The following is a 17,656-nucleotide window of genomic DNA, read 5'->3' as shown; positions in this document are numbered from 1 at the left end:
CAAGAAAAAACATTTCAGGAGGCAAGTCAAGAGTTACGAATATCAGCCACACTTTCTGTGAGCCCACTATCATGCTGTAAAGTTCCCGATATGGAGCCTAATTTGTGGGCGGCGGATAACAACACAGCTATCATAATGAATGTTAGTTTGGAGTCTAGCCAGCTATCGATAGCTTACTCAGGTTCATGTTAGCTTTGATTTCTTGTATAAGGCCATTAATTTAATCAGCCTGGATGTTCGTTTGTTATTCTTCAGGCAACAAAAAGTGTTATTCAAGACAGGAAGGCTAAAATAAACGACACTAGCGGTTTTGAAGGCTTCACTGCCTCATTAGAGAGCCGGTCACAACATGTAAGGCAGAGCAGGATTGGTGTAGGACTCGACAAGGTGTCTGCTAAAATGCAGCTTTCTTTTTCTTCGTCATAGGCTCTTCTTCTGTCTCCTCAATGGGCCTTTTCCCCTTTCCAAAGAAACTTTCCAAAGATGCCTGCTTTTAACTCATTTCGCTAGCTTGTATCCAGTATGAATCAAAGTGCTGCTATGTATCGAAGCAAAGTATCAAAGTATCCAAGGCAGCTCCTTGGTAACCATCAATGTTAAGGTGTCACGTGACCTAGATAACAGCGGGAATCAACGTTACAGAAAGAATCCGGTCATTTTTCAAAGCTCAAATCCTCGTTCAGATAATAAATAAATCAGAAATAACATAATTATATTTAATTAAATTATCTTATCCACTGCTCTTTATTCCAGATGACAGTCAGCAGCAACTGCAACACAGTGCGACAGGAGCTGGAGGACCCGGAGTGCGAGACAATACAGGAGCAGGAGCAAGCAGGAGAACCAACAGCTGAAGATTTACAATTTCCTGTTGCTTGTTTTAGCTTACTGGTTCCCTACCTACTGTACCTCTGTATTTAACTCAATGTTCCCAATGTTCAGCTTTGAATAAAAATTCTACTGACTTGAAATGAAAAGATTCAGTTGTTCATTTACATTGCCTGCTGAGGTTTTAATAAATTATTGACCAAACGATTTAAAAGGAGCCTACCATGACTATGAAGTTACACTTCAAATTTGTCATCTGCATTTCACCCTAATATGGAGAATGTGGTAGGCATGTCAGCCAGGAGACTGACTAAATATGACACGACATCCACACTGTGCATGTTTTATAGTAAAATACTAGCCTGGGAAATCCCATGCTGCTTTGCACAATCGTTCCGATCTGAAAAGACAGCATGGAAACTATGGTGTAAAGGCTCGCCTGAGTTAGGGAGCCAATCAGAGAGTGGGGAGGGGTGGAAAGACGGTGACGCGTACTACTCGACAAACGGAAGCTTGTAGTTTATTTGGGACTGTTTACGGATCACATTTAACATGGCGGTGAGCGATACGAACCAAACTTTCGATCAAGCTTTAGACACTGTTCTGAATAGTTTAGAGCGAAAGTTTGTTTTAAAAAAAAGAACAGCGTTTGGCGTTACAGTCTTTCTTCGTCGCTCTAACTACGTCACCGGGTACAACTCCCATGATTGGCCATGGGCTACGTATACGCCAAATGATAGACATTCACAATGTCCAATAAACGGCCGTTGACAATCGTAAACCACACCTCCCCTACGAGAAATTCAATAGGCGGATTCCAGACCATATTTCACTTGTGATATGGTCTGGTGTTAACCAGACTAGTAAAATACCAGTGTATTATGTTTTTTACAACAATAAAAAGGGTACACAGTGCGTACTACACACTTTATCAGCACAAAATACTGTATGTCTGGTAAATGAACAAGGTCCACAGACCTACGTTGTGTGCAAACCCTCCTAAAAGCAAACCAGTTTCCCACTGACGGACCGACCGATGGGTCGACACGCGACTAAAAATTTCACCATCCCCCCTGGTTTGATTTTACAACTCGACCACTGATCACAATCAATCAAATCATCGCTTGACAAACACTTCTCGAGAGATCTAGAGAGAAGGGGGGGGGGGGGGGGGGGGGGGACTCACTTTCTGGCTGCTTCTCATTAGGCGTGATGGAGCGGATGAAGTCCTGCGGCGTCATGTATACCTCAGCGTCTCCGTGCTCGCTGATGATCTTCAGTGTGGCAAAGTAGCGGAAGATCTTGTCAGGGGTGGAGTAGGCTCGGATACGGTTCTCATACTCCATCACCTGCACCAGGAACAAATGTTAGATGACGGCTGACAGGTTTTGCAAGGACACTACACCGCTGTCAGCAAACCAAACTCGGTCTCTGCAGGGGTGAAAATTTCACAAAGTGATATTTTCAAGGAACACATCAGAGTTTCATCATCTTTCGGTTTTAACAACCGCTGACTCCAGAACTAGCCAAGCAAGTGGATATACATTACACTAAAGTGGATATACATTACACTAAAGTGGATATACATTACAACACACAGGGAGAGGATCTCTGACACCAGAAAAAGTTTACATGCTGTAAATGTATTTGATGGTTTAAATAAAATAAAAAAAGACAGCAATTAAATACATAAACTACTTTATACAACCCCAATTCCATAAAAGTTGGGACGCTGTGTAAACTGTACATAATAACAGAATGCGATAATTTGCAATTCATTGAAAAATAGTACAAAGACAACAAATCAAATGTTGAAACAGAAATTTAATTTAATTTTTTTTTTTAAATACATGCTCATTTTGAATTTGATGTCAGCAAGAAGTTTCAGAAAAGTTAGGACTGGGCATGTTTACTACTGTGTTGCAGCACGACAACTTTTAACAACACTGTAAACATTTGTGAACTGAGCAGACCAATTGCTTTAGTTTTGAAAGTGAAATGTTCTCATTCTTGCCTGATATACAATTTCAGTTGCTCAACAGTTCAGGGTCTCGTCATATTTTGTGCTTCGCAATGCACCAAATGTTTTAAATGGGAGACAGGTCTGGACTGCAGGCAGGCCAGTTTAGCACCCGGACTCTTTTTTTTTTTAAATAATTTAAAATTCTTTGCAATTTTACACTGAGCAACATTATTCTTAATTTTTTCGCACTGTTTACCCATGCAGTCTTTCTCACAGAGCGGTGAACCCCTCCCCATCTTTACTTCCGAGACACTCTGCGTCTCTGGGATGCCGTTCTTATACCCAATCATGTTACTGACCTGTTGCCAAATAACTCTGGTTTGTTTTACACAATTTTTTTCAGTCTTTTGTTGTCCTGTCCCAACTTTTCCGAAACATGTTGCTGATATGAATTTCAAAATGAGTATATATTTTTCAAAAAAAAAAATTCTCAGTTTCAAAATTTGATATGTTGTCTCTGTACCATTTTCAATAAAATATAGATGACTCATTCCATTTATATTTTATATATATTTATATAAAGATGACTCATTCCATTTATATTTTAAGCCAAAACATTAATTTTTTTAAATTTCATCTTTTACATTTTCAAAATGACAAAAAAGGAAAAGGGCCCGAAGCAAAAGTTTGGGCACCCTGCATGGTCAGTACCTAGTAACACCCCCTTTGGCAAGTATCACAGCTTGTAAACCCTTTTTGTAGCCAGCTAATAATCTTTCAGTTCTTACCTGTAGGATTTTCACACACTCGTCCTTGCAAAAGGCTTCCAGTTCTACAAGTTTCCTGGGCTGTCTTGCATGCACTGCTCTTTTGAAATCTATCCACAGATTTTCAATGATGTTTAGGTCAGGGGACTGTGAGGGCCAGGGCAAAACCTTCAGCTTGTGCCTCTTGAGGTATTCCATTGTAGATCTTGAGGTGTGTTTTGGATCATCGTCTTATTGTAGGACCCATCCTCTTTTTAACTTCAACTTTTTTTACAGATGGTGTGATGTTTGCTTCCAGAGTTTGCTGGTATTTATTCGAATCCATGCTTCCCTCGACCAATGAAATGTGTCCTGTGCCACTGGCTGCAACACAACCCCAAAGCATGATCGATCCACACCCATGCTTCAGAGTCGGAGAGGTGTTCTTTTCCTAGAATTTGGCACCCTTTTTTCTCCAAACGTACCTTTGCACATTGTGGCCAAAAAGTTCTATTTGGATTTCATCAGTCCACAGGACTTGTTTCCAAAATGCGTCAGGCTTGCTTAGATGTTCATTTGCAAACTTCAGACGCTGAATTTTGTTGCTAGGACGCAGGAACGGTTTTCTTCTGATGACTCTCTCATGAAAGTCATATTTGTTCAGGTGTCGCTGCATAGTAGAACAGTGCACCACCACTCCAGGGTCTGCTAAATCTTTCTGAAGGTCTTTTGCAGTCAAACAGGGGTTTTTATTTGCCTTTCTAGCAATCCAACGAACAGTTCTTTCAGAAAGTTTTCTTCATCTTCCAGACCTCACCTTGATCTCCACTGTTTCTGTTAACTGCCATTTCTTAATAACATTACGATCTGAGGAACCAGCTACCTGAAAACAAACACTTTGCTACGTTCTTGTAGCCTTCTCCTGCTTTGTGAGCGTCAATTATTTTATTATTCAGAATGCGAGGGAGTTGCTTAGAGGAGCCCATGGCTGTTGATTTTAGGGACAAGTTTGAGGAGTCAGAGAATTTATACAGCTTTGAAATCTGCATCATCTGACCTTTCCTAATGAAGAATTTGAACAAGCCACAGCTCAATAAGCTAATTAAGGTCTGGAACCTTGGTAAAAGTTACCTGAGAACTCAAATGTACTGGGGTACCCAAACTTTCGCATGGTGTTCCTTTTCTTTTTTCACTCTCCAATTGTACAAAAAATAAATAAACAAGTAAATAAATAAATAATACACAAATCTTGCTGAAAAGAAATGTGTCGTCTTTACCTTTTTTTTTTTAGATTTTTTTGGGCTTTTACACCTTTATTGGATAGGACAGTGTAGAGACAGGAAATGAGCAGGAGAGAGAGAGACGGGGAGGGATCGGGAAATGACCTCAGGTCGGAATCAAACCCGGGTCCCTGGATTTATGGTATGGCGCCTTATCCACCTGAGCCACGACGCCCCCTGTTGTCTTTACCTTTATGCCTTTTGGTGATCAGTTCATCTTCTGCTCACTTAACTATTCACAGTAACAGACATTTTCTGTAAGGGTGCCCAAACTTTTGCATGCTACTGTATACTATATGCATCACAGCTGAAGCAAACTGACTAATCATTACACAGTGGCCTAATTGTGTTTTAGAACAATTCACAGTTCAAGTAGCCTTGAATATGGTCGAATAAAAGTATAAAATCATACATTTTCACTAACAACTTGAATAGGTCACTCAGCTGATACACAGGTAATTAAAAATATTCGAGGTCTTTCGAAAAGCTTGAATATGTAAATCCTTACAGTCTCAACGGGAGGTAGAATAATTCTGATTGTTACCGTAGGAACTAGGGGTGAGCAAAATTATCGATACGGCAATATATCGCGATACTTTGTCTTCCGATTCAATATCGATACTCAAAATTTGAATATCTATATTTTTTCAAATAATAAATCATGTTTCAGACGGGTTGTAAATCCAGTACGACTTCCGTACCTCCGCTCCGCAAGGTGTCGCTGTGCCGCTACCTCACTGCAAGGCACTCTTTGTCTTCTCTTTTTTTCCCGGTGGTTGCAGTGAGGAAAAAAAAAACAAGCAAGCATGGCTGTTAATGTAAACCTAGAGACGCTGCCGAACTTTAAGGCAGATGTTTGGAGGCACTTTGGATTCCAAAGGAAAGGAGAAAAAAAACAGTGAGCTGGACAAAGAGTATGCACTCTGCAAAACCTGTTTCGCTCCAATTAGTTATTCAGGTAACACAACAAACTTGCGAACTTACTTAGCACGACGCCACCCCGACATATTAGCTCAGCCGGAGCCACCGAAACCCGACCTGAAGCAAACTACACTGGACAGCGCCAAAGTCCTCCCGTCTACTTCAGTGATGTGTGACTTACTGTAACTGTGAACTTAATTTTGTCATTTAAGGCCAAAGGCAAGAAGCTGCACTTTATTTTGCATTTTCAATTTTAGTGTGTGTGAGACACTGCATTTTATTTTGAGTGTTTACTCAAAGTTCAGAAGAAACATGATTCACTGAGGTTTCAGTTCAGTTTCAGTGTGTGGACACTGACCCACACTGCACTTTGTTTCATAATTGTGCTCAGGGAGACTAAGATGCACACTGCACTTTTCAATGTGTTCCAGACAGTGTGTTGTTCCTGCAAATATGTTGTAACTTGCGCTTGTATAGTTACAATAAAATGGCATGGATAATTAGAATTACATTGTTTTGACTCAGTTTGTCCCATGAATTATCACTATCATCATCTGATGTACATACAACTCAGATTTTAAGATGCATAATGCGTTTACATTTTTCAGTGAACTATGTAGAATATCGCAATATATCGCAGTATCGTGATGCGTATCGTATCGTGACTCAAGTATCGTGATGCGTATCGTATCGTGAGGTCCTTGGCAATACCCACCCCTAGTAGGAACCTGCAGGCTCTCACACACTCTTAACAGGCATTCAGGAGACATGTGTGCCAGTCAGAAAGTGGGATCAGAACAGTGTGTGTACAGTACCAGGGCTTTACATTAGCACCCGCCCACCCGCCAAATGCGGGTAAAATTCGGCTTTGGCGGGTAATGACTTTAATCCCACTAGCCACTTTGTCGGGTGGTTTATTCTGTGATATGACAATATATTTTAATTGTAGTTTTCTCTGAAGGCATCTGATATAAAAAAACGCATTGCAATGTAATATTACGCGCCTACAACTCCCATGAGCACCTGCATAAACATTCTGACACATGTTAGAATTGTTTAGAACGCTCGTTAATGTCTCAGATAAAATCAGTGATACGGTAACCTGCGGTTAATGAACGAAGCGACAAAGTTGCTGACGACTGACAAGCGCACTATGTGGCGGCATATAGCTGGAGTTTCAAACCCTGCTGCTCAGGGAAAAAGGGGCAGAGATGATCAGGGCCGGAGCAGCATTTTAAAATCACTGAGGTCCGTGATGCGCAAAGCGCGCGCCGAAAAATGTTCGACATATTTAAATGAGGGGGTGAATTACACGTCACACAAGAGATCTATTCCTGAAATTACTTTTAATGGTGTTTGAACTGAATATCGTCAGTTTTGAAAACAAAAAATCATGTATGTGGCAAGAGTAAGAATAATTTAAGCTTGTTTAATGGTTTGATCCGGCCCAAGCAATGAGGACAAAAGATACCTTAACCATGTAGCCTATGGAACTAACATACATTAACAATCTGGCATCCGTTACACCTACACAAAAAACATTCTGGGGAAAAAAAAAAAAAGTATACACCACCATGTTTTAGGCAAAGTTATCCAAGGCAAGCATAAGTTCAAACTTTCCCCTCTATTGCTTTGGCTTATCGAATGATTTATTTTTTTAAAAAATCACAAACAAGGCAGGCTACAACTGCGCTGCTTCGAAAATGTAAATTTAACAGCTTGATGAAAGTGCGCTGATGGTTACCATGGAAAACCCGTGTCTACTGCACTGCGTTCCTCCGCCGAGTCGCACGCTCATTCGCTTTTGTGTTCTTGGTCTCAGAGCCGCGCGCACCAAACACACACAGAAGACGGAATCAACATTTAACATATTTCACAATGCACTTTTTACGGAGACGTTTTAAAGTTATTCTTTATTTTTTTATCCAGTTGAATATTTAGCGTACAAATGTGTTTTCAGCTCTTAAAAATGACCGAGGTCCAGACCGCGGGGGCCTCAGAGCTGGCTACGGCCATGGAGATGAACAAGACACTAATAGGAAGATAAGACAGTTCAATGACAAATGGAAGTTCAGGCGAGACTGGCTAGTTCATAGCAAAACCAAAAATACAGACAGGCGCCAGTAATTTTAAACTCGAAACTATGAAGGACCACGAAAAGTCAAATGCAAACATCGGTACTATAACATCAAAACCGGCGAGGACGGCTGGTCACTACAGGACAGCACTGCTTTCAGTCCCTTGGTGTCATGAAGTCGGCTGAGCTGGAGAGGTTGGAGCTGCTGTTTAGAAATGTTCATGCGATTGGAAAGAAGTTGATCCCGCCCCAGCTATCAACTTATGGCCTGCTGGAAGCCTCAGGTCATGAAGACCATTTTTCATGGACCATTCAAACTCATCTGATGATGAATGTAATGAGGACATTTTATGTCTCTCTCTACACATGTTCTCACACACACACGCACACACACTACTAATAGATAATACATAATATACATAATAATACTTGATAATACACAATACTTGCATATCAAAACATCAAATGTTTTTCAATGATAAATGTTTTGAATTGGACTTTTAATATCAGAATCAGTTCAGTTGTACTGAATCTTATTTTTCATATTATACGATATTTCATATTGTAAGGGGCTTGAATTTGAGTTCAATGAACAGAATACTCTGTTTATATTTTGTCTGAACTGGTTGCATGTTTTCATATAGGCGGCTACCTTAACAGCACTGAATACATGAGTGCTACTGTAGAGATACATTATACGCTGCCATTCATAATTAAATCTAGATCTTCACGTATCATGGTGAAGAAAAAACTGCGATTTCCTGGCAACAAAATTGTGGCTAGTGAAAAGGCTGAATGGCTAGTCACTCGAGAAAACCACTAGCCACAGTGGCCGGTGAGCAAAAAAAAGTTAATGTAAAGCCCTGGTGTGTACCCGTCACTGTTTTGATCTACAGGGTGGAAAAAGGTGCTGGAACACACTCCAACAGGATGCCATCATGGCATCGATGCCATCTGCTACTGGAACATGCCGATGACGTAAAGAACACCACATGGATGCACACGCATGCAATTGTGCACACATACCAGTCTCTCTACACAGCCTGCTGGAGCAATACACTACGCAAGAACAAATAAATCACACACAGGCGTAACAAAACTAACACACTCAAACTGGACTTTTATTTAATTATTTTCAATATTTAAAAAAAAAAAAAAACACTTCAGCAAGCAAGTTGATAGAAACTTGCATAGAACTGGCAAGAAGTAGTCCTGAAGGATTTTTATTCAAGCGCCAAGTAAATGTCTGGACTGTGTTCAGCACGGAATGCTTTAATCACTGTTTTAAAAGCAGGTGAATCACCCTTCTAAACACATCCAACGTTTACATCTGTTACTGGGAATTAAACGCCTCGGCTAGAAAACCACAACCATCACCATGAGCAACGCTGCACTAGTCTTGTACAAATAAGTATTCAAAAAAAAAAAAAAACACACATACACAATGCAGAGTTTATTGATAATTAAGCAATGGAAAGTCTCTCTCCGCCCTGTGATGACCTGGCGACTTGTCCAGGGTGTACCCCGCCTTTCGCCCGTAGTCAGCTGGGATAGGCTCCAGCTTGCCTGCGACCCTGTAGAACAGGATAAAGCGGCTAGAGATAATGAGATGAGATGAGATGAGAAGTCTCTCTCCCAGCAGAAAGACGAGCGATTCCATATTCTAAATATCGAAGGACTTCATAGATGGAGAACAAAACGAGTTGTTTGCTAAAACTCATCTCCTGAAGAATACGCACACAGTGAGGACAAAGGCAGTACGTTTGGTGATGAACATCTGCCGTTTCCGTCAGTGGCGTCACATCACGAGGGTACTTCAAAAAGTCCTCGGCCTCACCCAGAAACAAGGGGCGTAACTCCTATTCTGCGACATTACTGGATACTATAAAGCCTCATCTCACTGTCCACCAGATTCAAATGAAAGAAGCAATAAAAGAAGAAAGGAGAGGAAAGCTTTGAGCTGGAGTGCTGCTGCTCCAGGACAATGCGCCCATCCGCACAGCACAGGTGGCAGTAGCAGAAACAGACGAATGTGGCTTTGAACTGTTGCCCCGTGCACCTCACCTCACCCGACCTGGCACCGTCTGGCTTCTCGCCGTTTCCCAAACTGAAATCCCACTCGTGTGGTCGCCATTTTCAGAGTGATGAAGAAGTCATCCATGCTGTTGAGGAGGATCAAGATGTGACCTTCTTCCGCAAAGGGATAGTGCAGGTTGAACGTCGGTGGACCAAGTGCATTGGAGTTAAAGGAGACCATGTTGAAAAATACTGCAAGAACAATCGTGTGATGGTTTCTGGGTGAGGCCGAGAACTTTTTGACGTACCACCTTCGTGTGTGCAGGGTGAACATTAAGGGTTGCACGACTACCGAGTTTGACCAGCAATTCTAGTCATCTTCTCCATCAACAAAACTGGTCCGAGCCAGTGCTGTTTTTGACTCTTTTAGTCATAAAACAGCAGCAAGTAATGCATTTTAGGCTACATTGATCAGAATGGAAATAAATAATTCCATGCAATACATGTGCAAAAATAATAAATCTGTGCATCAACTGTCTAGTTTTGGTCACTGCATCCTCAGATTCCTGTTCTTGACGGACATGAGTGGAACCTACGACGTATTGTGCACTCGGAGATGCTTTTCTGCTCACCACGGACGTAAAGAGTTGTTATTTGAGTTACCATAGCCTTCCTGTTAACTCGAACAGGTGTGCCCATCCTCTTCTCACCAACAAGGTGTTTCCACTTGCAGGATGTTTTCTTGCACCACTCTTTGTAAATTGTGATGAGTGAAGATCTCAGGAGACCTTCACGTCACAATTTCTGAAATACTCAAACCAGCTTCACTGGCACAAACAACCATGTCATGGTCAAAAATCACTGAGATTACAATTACATTAATGTAGGGTATTAGGCAGAAAAAGAAATTTACCAGTCAAAAATAATATTTTATATAATCCTGATAAGCGCCGCAGGTGCGAAGACGAGCGCCGCAGGCGCGAAGTCCCTCTAGGGGGGTCTGGGGGCATGCCCCCCCAGAAAATTTTTGAAATTTAGACTTCATTTCCTGCATTCTAGGACATTTTCAGGGTGAAATGGCGTGTAATTTTTGATCAGAAATATTGCATATTTTTACTTTGTATTTTTTTCAGTTTCACTCCTGAATGTATCAGATGTATGTATGGTGTTTGATTTGGTAACAAAAGTGAAAAGAAAATAAACAACAATGAATTGTATATAATCTTTTGATCTAGTTACAGTATTTAATAAAAAAAAAAAAACCAACAGTATTCTATTTTACCATACCCCAATGAAACCCCCTTGTTAATCAATGTATCACACATACCTTTTCTGTCTTTTTGTGGAAAAACGAATCAGTTTTTGTCACATTCAATTTGGGGCGTTTGTTGGGATTCATCTTGATCCAGAAGAGTGAGTCAGCAAAAAAAAATGCGGTTCTCCCGCCAAGAAAGAGGAAACTACAACGCAGGGTGTTTGGCAATTTTCGACCAATCAGAATTCGCGATTTATTCAGTCCGCATGTTACAAGATTCAGTGCGGGCCAAAATGGCGGAAACGATGAAATATTCTGATTTTTCATTTCAAGTTTTCAGTATTTTTCGTATTAAACTGTGTTTCTTACGATTTGTAAATGATGGCGGAACCACACACGGACTGGCCATCGGGAGTAGCGGGAGTTTTCCCAGTGGGCCGGTGGTTCAGTGTGGGCCAGCGGAGAAAAAAAACAAAAAAAAACAGTTGCGCGCTGGCCTTTAATATGATAAGCAATGTTAACAGTTTCTTTAACAAACTGTTAACATTGCTTATCATATTAAAGGCCAGCGCGCAACTGTTGTTTTTGTTTTTTTCTCCGCCGGCCCACGCTGAACCACCAGCCCACCGGGAAAACTCCCGCTACTCCCGATGGCCAGTCCGTGTGTGGGCGGAACATAACTGGATTTATCGGATGACATGTGGGAGTATTCATGTGCGAAAATTTTCGGCATTATCGTCCGTTTCAGTATCCGTCTGTGTGTATACTTGCCCGTTGAAATCGGCAATCGCCCGTCAAATTTACGGGTGGACGGGTCTCTGCCTAATACCTTACATTAATGGCATTTAGCAGACGCTGTTATCCAGAGCGACGTACAACCTACCCAGAGCAGCCTGAGGGGCAGTTGAGGGTTAGGTGCCTTGCTCAAGGGCACTTCAGCCATTCCTTCTGGTCCAGGGAATCAAACCGGCGACCTTTTAGTCCCAACGCTGCTTCTCTAACCATTAGGTGATGGCTTCCCCATGAGATGACACAGTTTCCCCATTCTGATGTTTGACGTGAACATTAACTGAAGCGTATGACCTGTACCTGCATGATTCTATACCTTGCATCACTGCAAGAACAGACAGACATACAGTCATGTGAAAAAGAAAGTACACCCTCTTTCAAGTCTAGGTTTTAAGTGTCAGGACATCATCATAATTTAAAAAAAAAAAAAATCATCTGGTCCATACCAGGTCTTAAAATGAAGCAAATACAACCTCAGATGACCAATAACACATGACATATTCACCGTCATGATTTATTTAACACAAAGCCAGCCAAAAATGCAGTAGCTGTGTGTGAAAAATTAAGTACACCCTTACTGCTTCCATAGAAATTATGAAGGCAATTAGCAGCCAGGTGTTGCTGATCAAATGAATTTGATTAATTGATCATCAGCAGGGCGGCACGGTGGTGTAGTGGTTAGCGCTGTCGCCTCACAGCAAGAAGGTCCGGGTTCGAGCCCCGTGGCCGGCGAGGGCCTTTCTGTGAGGAGTTTGCATGTTCTCCCTGTGTCCACGTGGGTTTCCTCCGGGTGCTCCGGTTTCCCCCACAGTCCAAAGACATGCAGGTTAGGTTAACTGGTGACTCTAAATTGAGCGTAGGTGTGAATGCGAGTGTGAATGGTTGTCTGTGTCTATGTGTCAGCCCTGTGATGACCTGGCGACTTGTCCAGGGTGTACCCCGCCTTTCGCCCGTAGTCAGCTGGGATAGGCTCCAGCTTGCCCGCGACCCTGTAGAACAGGATAAAGCGGCTACAGATGATGAGATGAGATGATCATCAGCAAGTGTGGCCACCTCTTAAAAAGCAGACGTTTTGGCAGTTTGCTGGTCTGGAGCACTCAGGTGTATGTTAACACAATGCCAAAGAGGAGAGACATCAGCGAGGATCTTAGAGAAGCAATTGTTGCTGCACATCAGTCTGGCAAGGGTTATAAGGCCATTTCCAAACAATTTGAAATCCACCATTCTACTGTGAGAAAGATTATTCAGAAGTGGAAAACATTCAAGACGGTTGCCAATCTTCCCAAAAGTGGACGTCCCAGCAAATTTACTCCAAGGTCAGACTGCGCAATGCTCAGAGAAATTGCAAAAAACCAAAGAACTACATCTACGACTCTACAGGCCACAGTTAGCATGCTAAATGTTCAAGTTCATGACAGTACAATTAGAAGAAGACTGCGCAAGTATGGCTTGTTTGGAAGGGTTGCCAGAAGAAAGCCTCTTCTATCTAAAAAGAACATGGCAGCACGGCTTAGGTTTGCAAAGATGCATCTGAACAAGCCACAAGCCTTCTGGAACAATGTCCTTTGGACAGATGAGACCAAAGTGGAAACGTTTGGCCATAATGCACAGTGGCATGTTTGGCCAAAACCAAACACCTCATGCCAACCATTAAGCACGGTGCTGAAGGGATGATAATGATTTGAGCTTGTTTTGCAGCCACAGGGCCTGGGCACCTTGCAGTCATTGAGTCAACCATGAACTCCTCTGTATAACAAAGTATTCTAGAGGCAAATGTGAGGCCATCTGTCCAACAGCTAAAGCTTGGCCGCAACTGGGTCATGCAACAGGACAAATGATCCCAAGCACACCAGCAAATCTACAGCAGAACGGCTGAAAAAGAAAAGAATCAAGGCGTTGGAATGGCCAAGTCAGAGTCCAGACCTCAACCCAACTGAAATACTGTGGCGGGACCTTAAGAGAGCTGTGCATAAACAAATACCCTCAAACATGAATGAACTGAAGCAATGTTGTAAAGAAGAGTGGGCCTCCACGATAATGTGAGAGACTGATAAAATCAGACAGAAAACCATTGCTTCAAGTTATTGCTGCAAAAGGTGGTTCTACAAGCTATTGAAATCATTGGGTTTACTTATTTTTTCCACAGAGTCTGCATTTTCACTTGATTTTTGTTAAATAAAAAATGACGCGGTGGAATCCGTTATGTGTAGCTTTACACCGGAGGTTAGATTTGCAGGATTTTAGGACCTGGTAAGGATCAGATGATTTTTTTTTGGTTAAGTCTTGATTGGTAAAACCATGTAACTGGAAGAGGGTGTACTTTCTTTTTCACATGACTGTACAAGTGTTCCTCTTAAAGTAGCAAATGCATTTATGAACACATATGTAGCATCTTGACATCTTCATTTTGAGGGGATTGTTGTTGGAGGGGCCAGACTGGAGAGGAACCTGGTGTTTATGCTTTATTGCACAATCTGGCAATGCCACTGGTTAAAGTAATTACTCGTCCTTCACGCTTGGATCAGGGCAGCTGTCCATCACTTCGTTTCAGTTCACTGCGACTCTGCGTTCCCAGATTGTATTTATTCAGCTCTAAAACGTCACCGTCATGTCATTAATGAAACTCAGATGGCACGGCATGATGTTAAATAGTGCCGACAGTCAGTCTCTGACTGACGAGTGCCATGCATCAGCCTACAAGCAACGACAAGTGTGCTTGTCAAATGACGGTGTCTAAAAGAGGCTGGCGGAAATGCGTATCGCCCGAAATCCTCCTCTTCCCTCGACTTTAAAAAAAAAAAAAAAAAAACACCGCCTGCACGAGCATAAATGCACTGTAGTCTTCACGGAGACCCTCGACAATCGTTTTACTTTAGGACACATCCTCATTTTAAAAGGATGAGAAAGAATGATGAAGTATCCTGCTATAATCCTGAGCCCAACAGTCAATAGAAAGGGTGCTCGAGTCAATACGTCTCCCAATTCAACTTCCTGCTGGAGCTACACGCAGTAGCACATTTGTAAACACGAGTGTGTTTGTGTGAATGACTGCTTTTTTTCTTTTCTTTTTTTTGCCAGGCAGCACAGACTTGATCCTGTTTAGCATGAATTATAAACAGACACAGTTACAAATCTACTGCTGCAGATGTATTCACCACATTTACTCCACAGTTAAACACTACGTTCAGACTGCAACCTGAAACGACCCATATCCGATTTGTTGTGAAATCCGATTTTTTTGTTAGGCTGTTCACATTACCAATTATATGAGACTTGTATGCGATCTCCAATATGAACGGAAAACGACCCAAAAGTTTCCCGCATGCGCAAATTGACACGTGATAAGCACATCTATGTAATACGTAAACAAAAAAAAAAAAAAGCGCACTCATGTTTAATGATTTCTTTTTTTTGTTTGTTTGTTTAATTATCTGGTTAGTGTTAAAGTGTGAGGTCTCGTGTGTGTTTTTGTTTCTGAACTGAAATGAAAACGTGTAGCCTGGTAACGAGGGTTGACTCCTAAATGTCTCTCTAATTTCTATATAAGTGCACTACATGTTACTAGGAAGTAATGGATTTTTAAACTCTATATAGTGCACTCGAGCTTCAGTAGGCAGTCATTTGGGATGCGGCCGCTGTATTACCAAACTCTTAATTCAGGCTTAATAATTTGCACATATTTATTTCGTCATATTAATAAACTTTTTCTACATTTTTATAAATATTTATTGAGATTGTTTATAGCCAGCTGAATTCTGCAACTTCTCTCAGCGCTGGCTCAAGGTGCAGAAACACCAGTGCAGTTTGCTGTGGAGATGAGGCGAGACCTGGCGATGTGGTTTTTGTGGCGGCGGCGGAACTCACACAATAATCTGATTAATGTGGGCAGCAGACTAATGAGACCGAAGGTGTCAAATTACTGGAAATTTCCAGAACAATCTTGTAATACAGGATGGTTTAAGTTATAAATCAGTTATAGAAACTGTTTTATTTAATCAGGCTAACAGATCAACATCCAGGTCCCTACCAAATCCACCATTAGCTTGATCAATTCTATAAAAGTCTATTTAAATTCTGAAAACTGTACAAATGTTGTTGTTTTCCACCAAAGAGGCGGGATTAGCCAACGCAGAATAGTGACGTTTGTCTCTTGTTGATGACGTGTAGGTCGCATGAATGCGACCTGTCCGGTCAGACTGCAGTCGCATATGAAAATATCAGATATGCATCGGATTTAGGACCACATAAACGTAGTCTAAGACTCCCCCCCAGGACAGTCTGAAATCATGGAGCGCACATGGAGCGTGCATTCAATCATTTCATTTAATGTAAGGCGTACTCCCCCCCCGAGCCGCAAAACTGTTCTAGCTTGTTTAGATTGCATTGTTTACAGAGAAGGACAAAGTACTCAACTTAAGTCAGTCAGAGTACAGATCCCACTGGTTAAATGTTACTCCGATACAAGTGAAAGTTGTTCAGTCAATTTTTTACTTAAGTACTGAAGTACATGCTATTAAAAATACTTAAGTATTAAAAGTACATTTTCTATCATCGCGTCGTTGTATTATTGCAACAACGCTTACAAAACCTAATGCCGTGACCGAAGACAGAAATGTGAATTCACAAAATGAACGCATGCCGTGCCATCATGGTGGTTTAACGTTAAGCTAGCTAGTCAGTGAAGCTCCACCTGACATGCTAGCAAACTCTTTTCAAACTCGAAATCATATTGGGTCGCTAACGCTACTAGAAAAGAAAGATTTCTACATTCTGTTTATTTGGCGAGATTATGCTAAAACATATTTCTGAAAGCTCTTCAGATAAGTTAACGTTATTCATGTTAGCGTAACTGTTTTTACATGCTAACTAACAGTGTCCAAGTTAACTAGCTATGTGTAAACGTTAGCCGTGGACAAGGCGACGGCAACTTGGTGGGCAAATCCATAGAAAGTCATTTGACGAACCAGACTGTATAGCTATTGCGACATTATTGCTAGCTCTAAAAGCACAGACAACTTCATTACAAGCTTTCTCTTGGAATAAAACGTTTATATACCTCAATATGCTTCCGCAGGTTGGATGGCGAGTTTTTGTAGGCCGTGATGTGGTTCGTTTTCAGCAAACATTTAAAACGAAACGAATCTTTAATCCTTTCAGGAAACTGAAACATGGGTTCTAGCTATAACCATGAGTGCGTGTATTATTCCCCAGAAGAACCGCCTCCTTCCATTCTGCCATCAACTGATCGTGTTAAATAACGCTGCTGAGAAAATCACTGAACTTGATTTTATCCAGTCTATGGATGTGACGTGACCCTAGTGATGACTGACCGGCTGTCTCAGTGTCACCTGCGGAAAATACCATCACGTTTTAGAAAAGAAAAAAAATCCACTTTCAAAGCTGCTTCATAGTAATGAGTAACGAGGACCTTGATAGAAATGTAGTGGAGTGAAAAGTACGATATTTGCCTTTCAAAATGTAGTGAAGTTAAAGTCATAAGTTTCCAAAATAAATAATACTCAAATAAAGTACAGATACTTGAAAAGTCTACTTAAAGCATATACGCAGAACCACGGCCTCACTTTTGTTTATAAATGCCTTGAGATCTCAGGAATGGCACAGGAATAGTTTTAAGCGTTAACAAGAAATCTAATCTAGTCATTTTTATGATTAATGAGTGAATGACCTTGACGTCCGTAACGTCACAGCAGGAAGTCTATCGGTCTCATCGCCATTTCCGCTATACTAAAACACAGAGCTGACTGCAACTCCGATCCTCCA

At 41.4% G+C, this 17,656-nt stretch overlaps 1 protein-coding gene across 1 annotated transcript in view; it reads right to left on the bottom strand.

Annotated features, from left to right (window-relative positions):
- micu1 (mitochondrial calcium uptake 1) overlaps positions 1-17,656 on the bottom strand; it is a 142,533-nt gene that overhangs the window by 78,218 nt on the left and 46,659 nt on the right. The window contains exon 4 of the mRNA XM_060925465.1: positions 2,015-2,177. Coding sequence (XP_060781448.1) covers positions 2,015-2,177 — 163 coding nt within the window. The remainder of the gene's footprint in view (positions 1-2,014; positions 2,178-17,656) is intronic.

Source organism: Neoarius graeffei, chromosome 7, assembly GCF_027579695.1.
Source record: "Neoarius graeffei isolate fNeoGra1 chromosome 7, fNeoGra1.pri, whole genome shotgun sequence".
Classification (NCBI taxonomy): Eukaryota; Metazoa; Chordata; class Actinopteri; order Siluriformes; family Ariidae; genus Neoarius; species Neoarius graeffei.
This window is presented reverse-complemented; position numbering and strand designations above follow the sequence as displayed.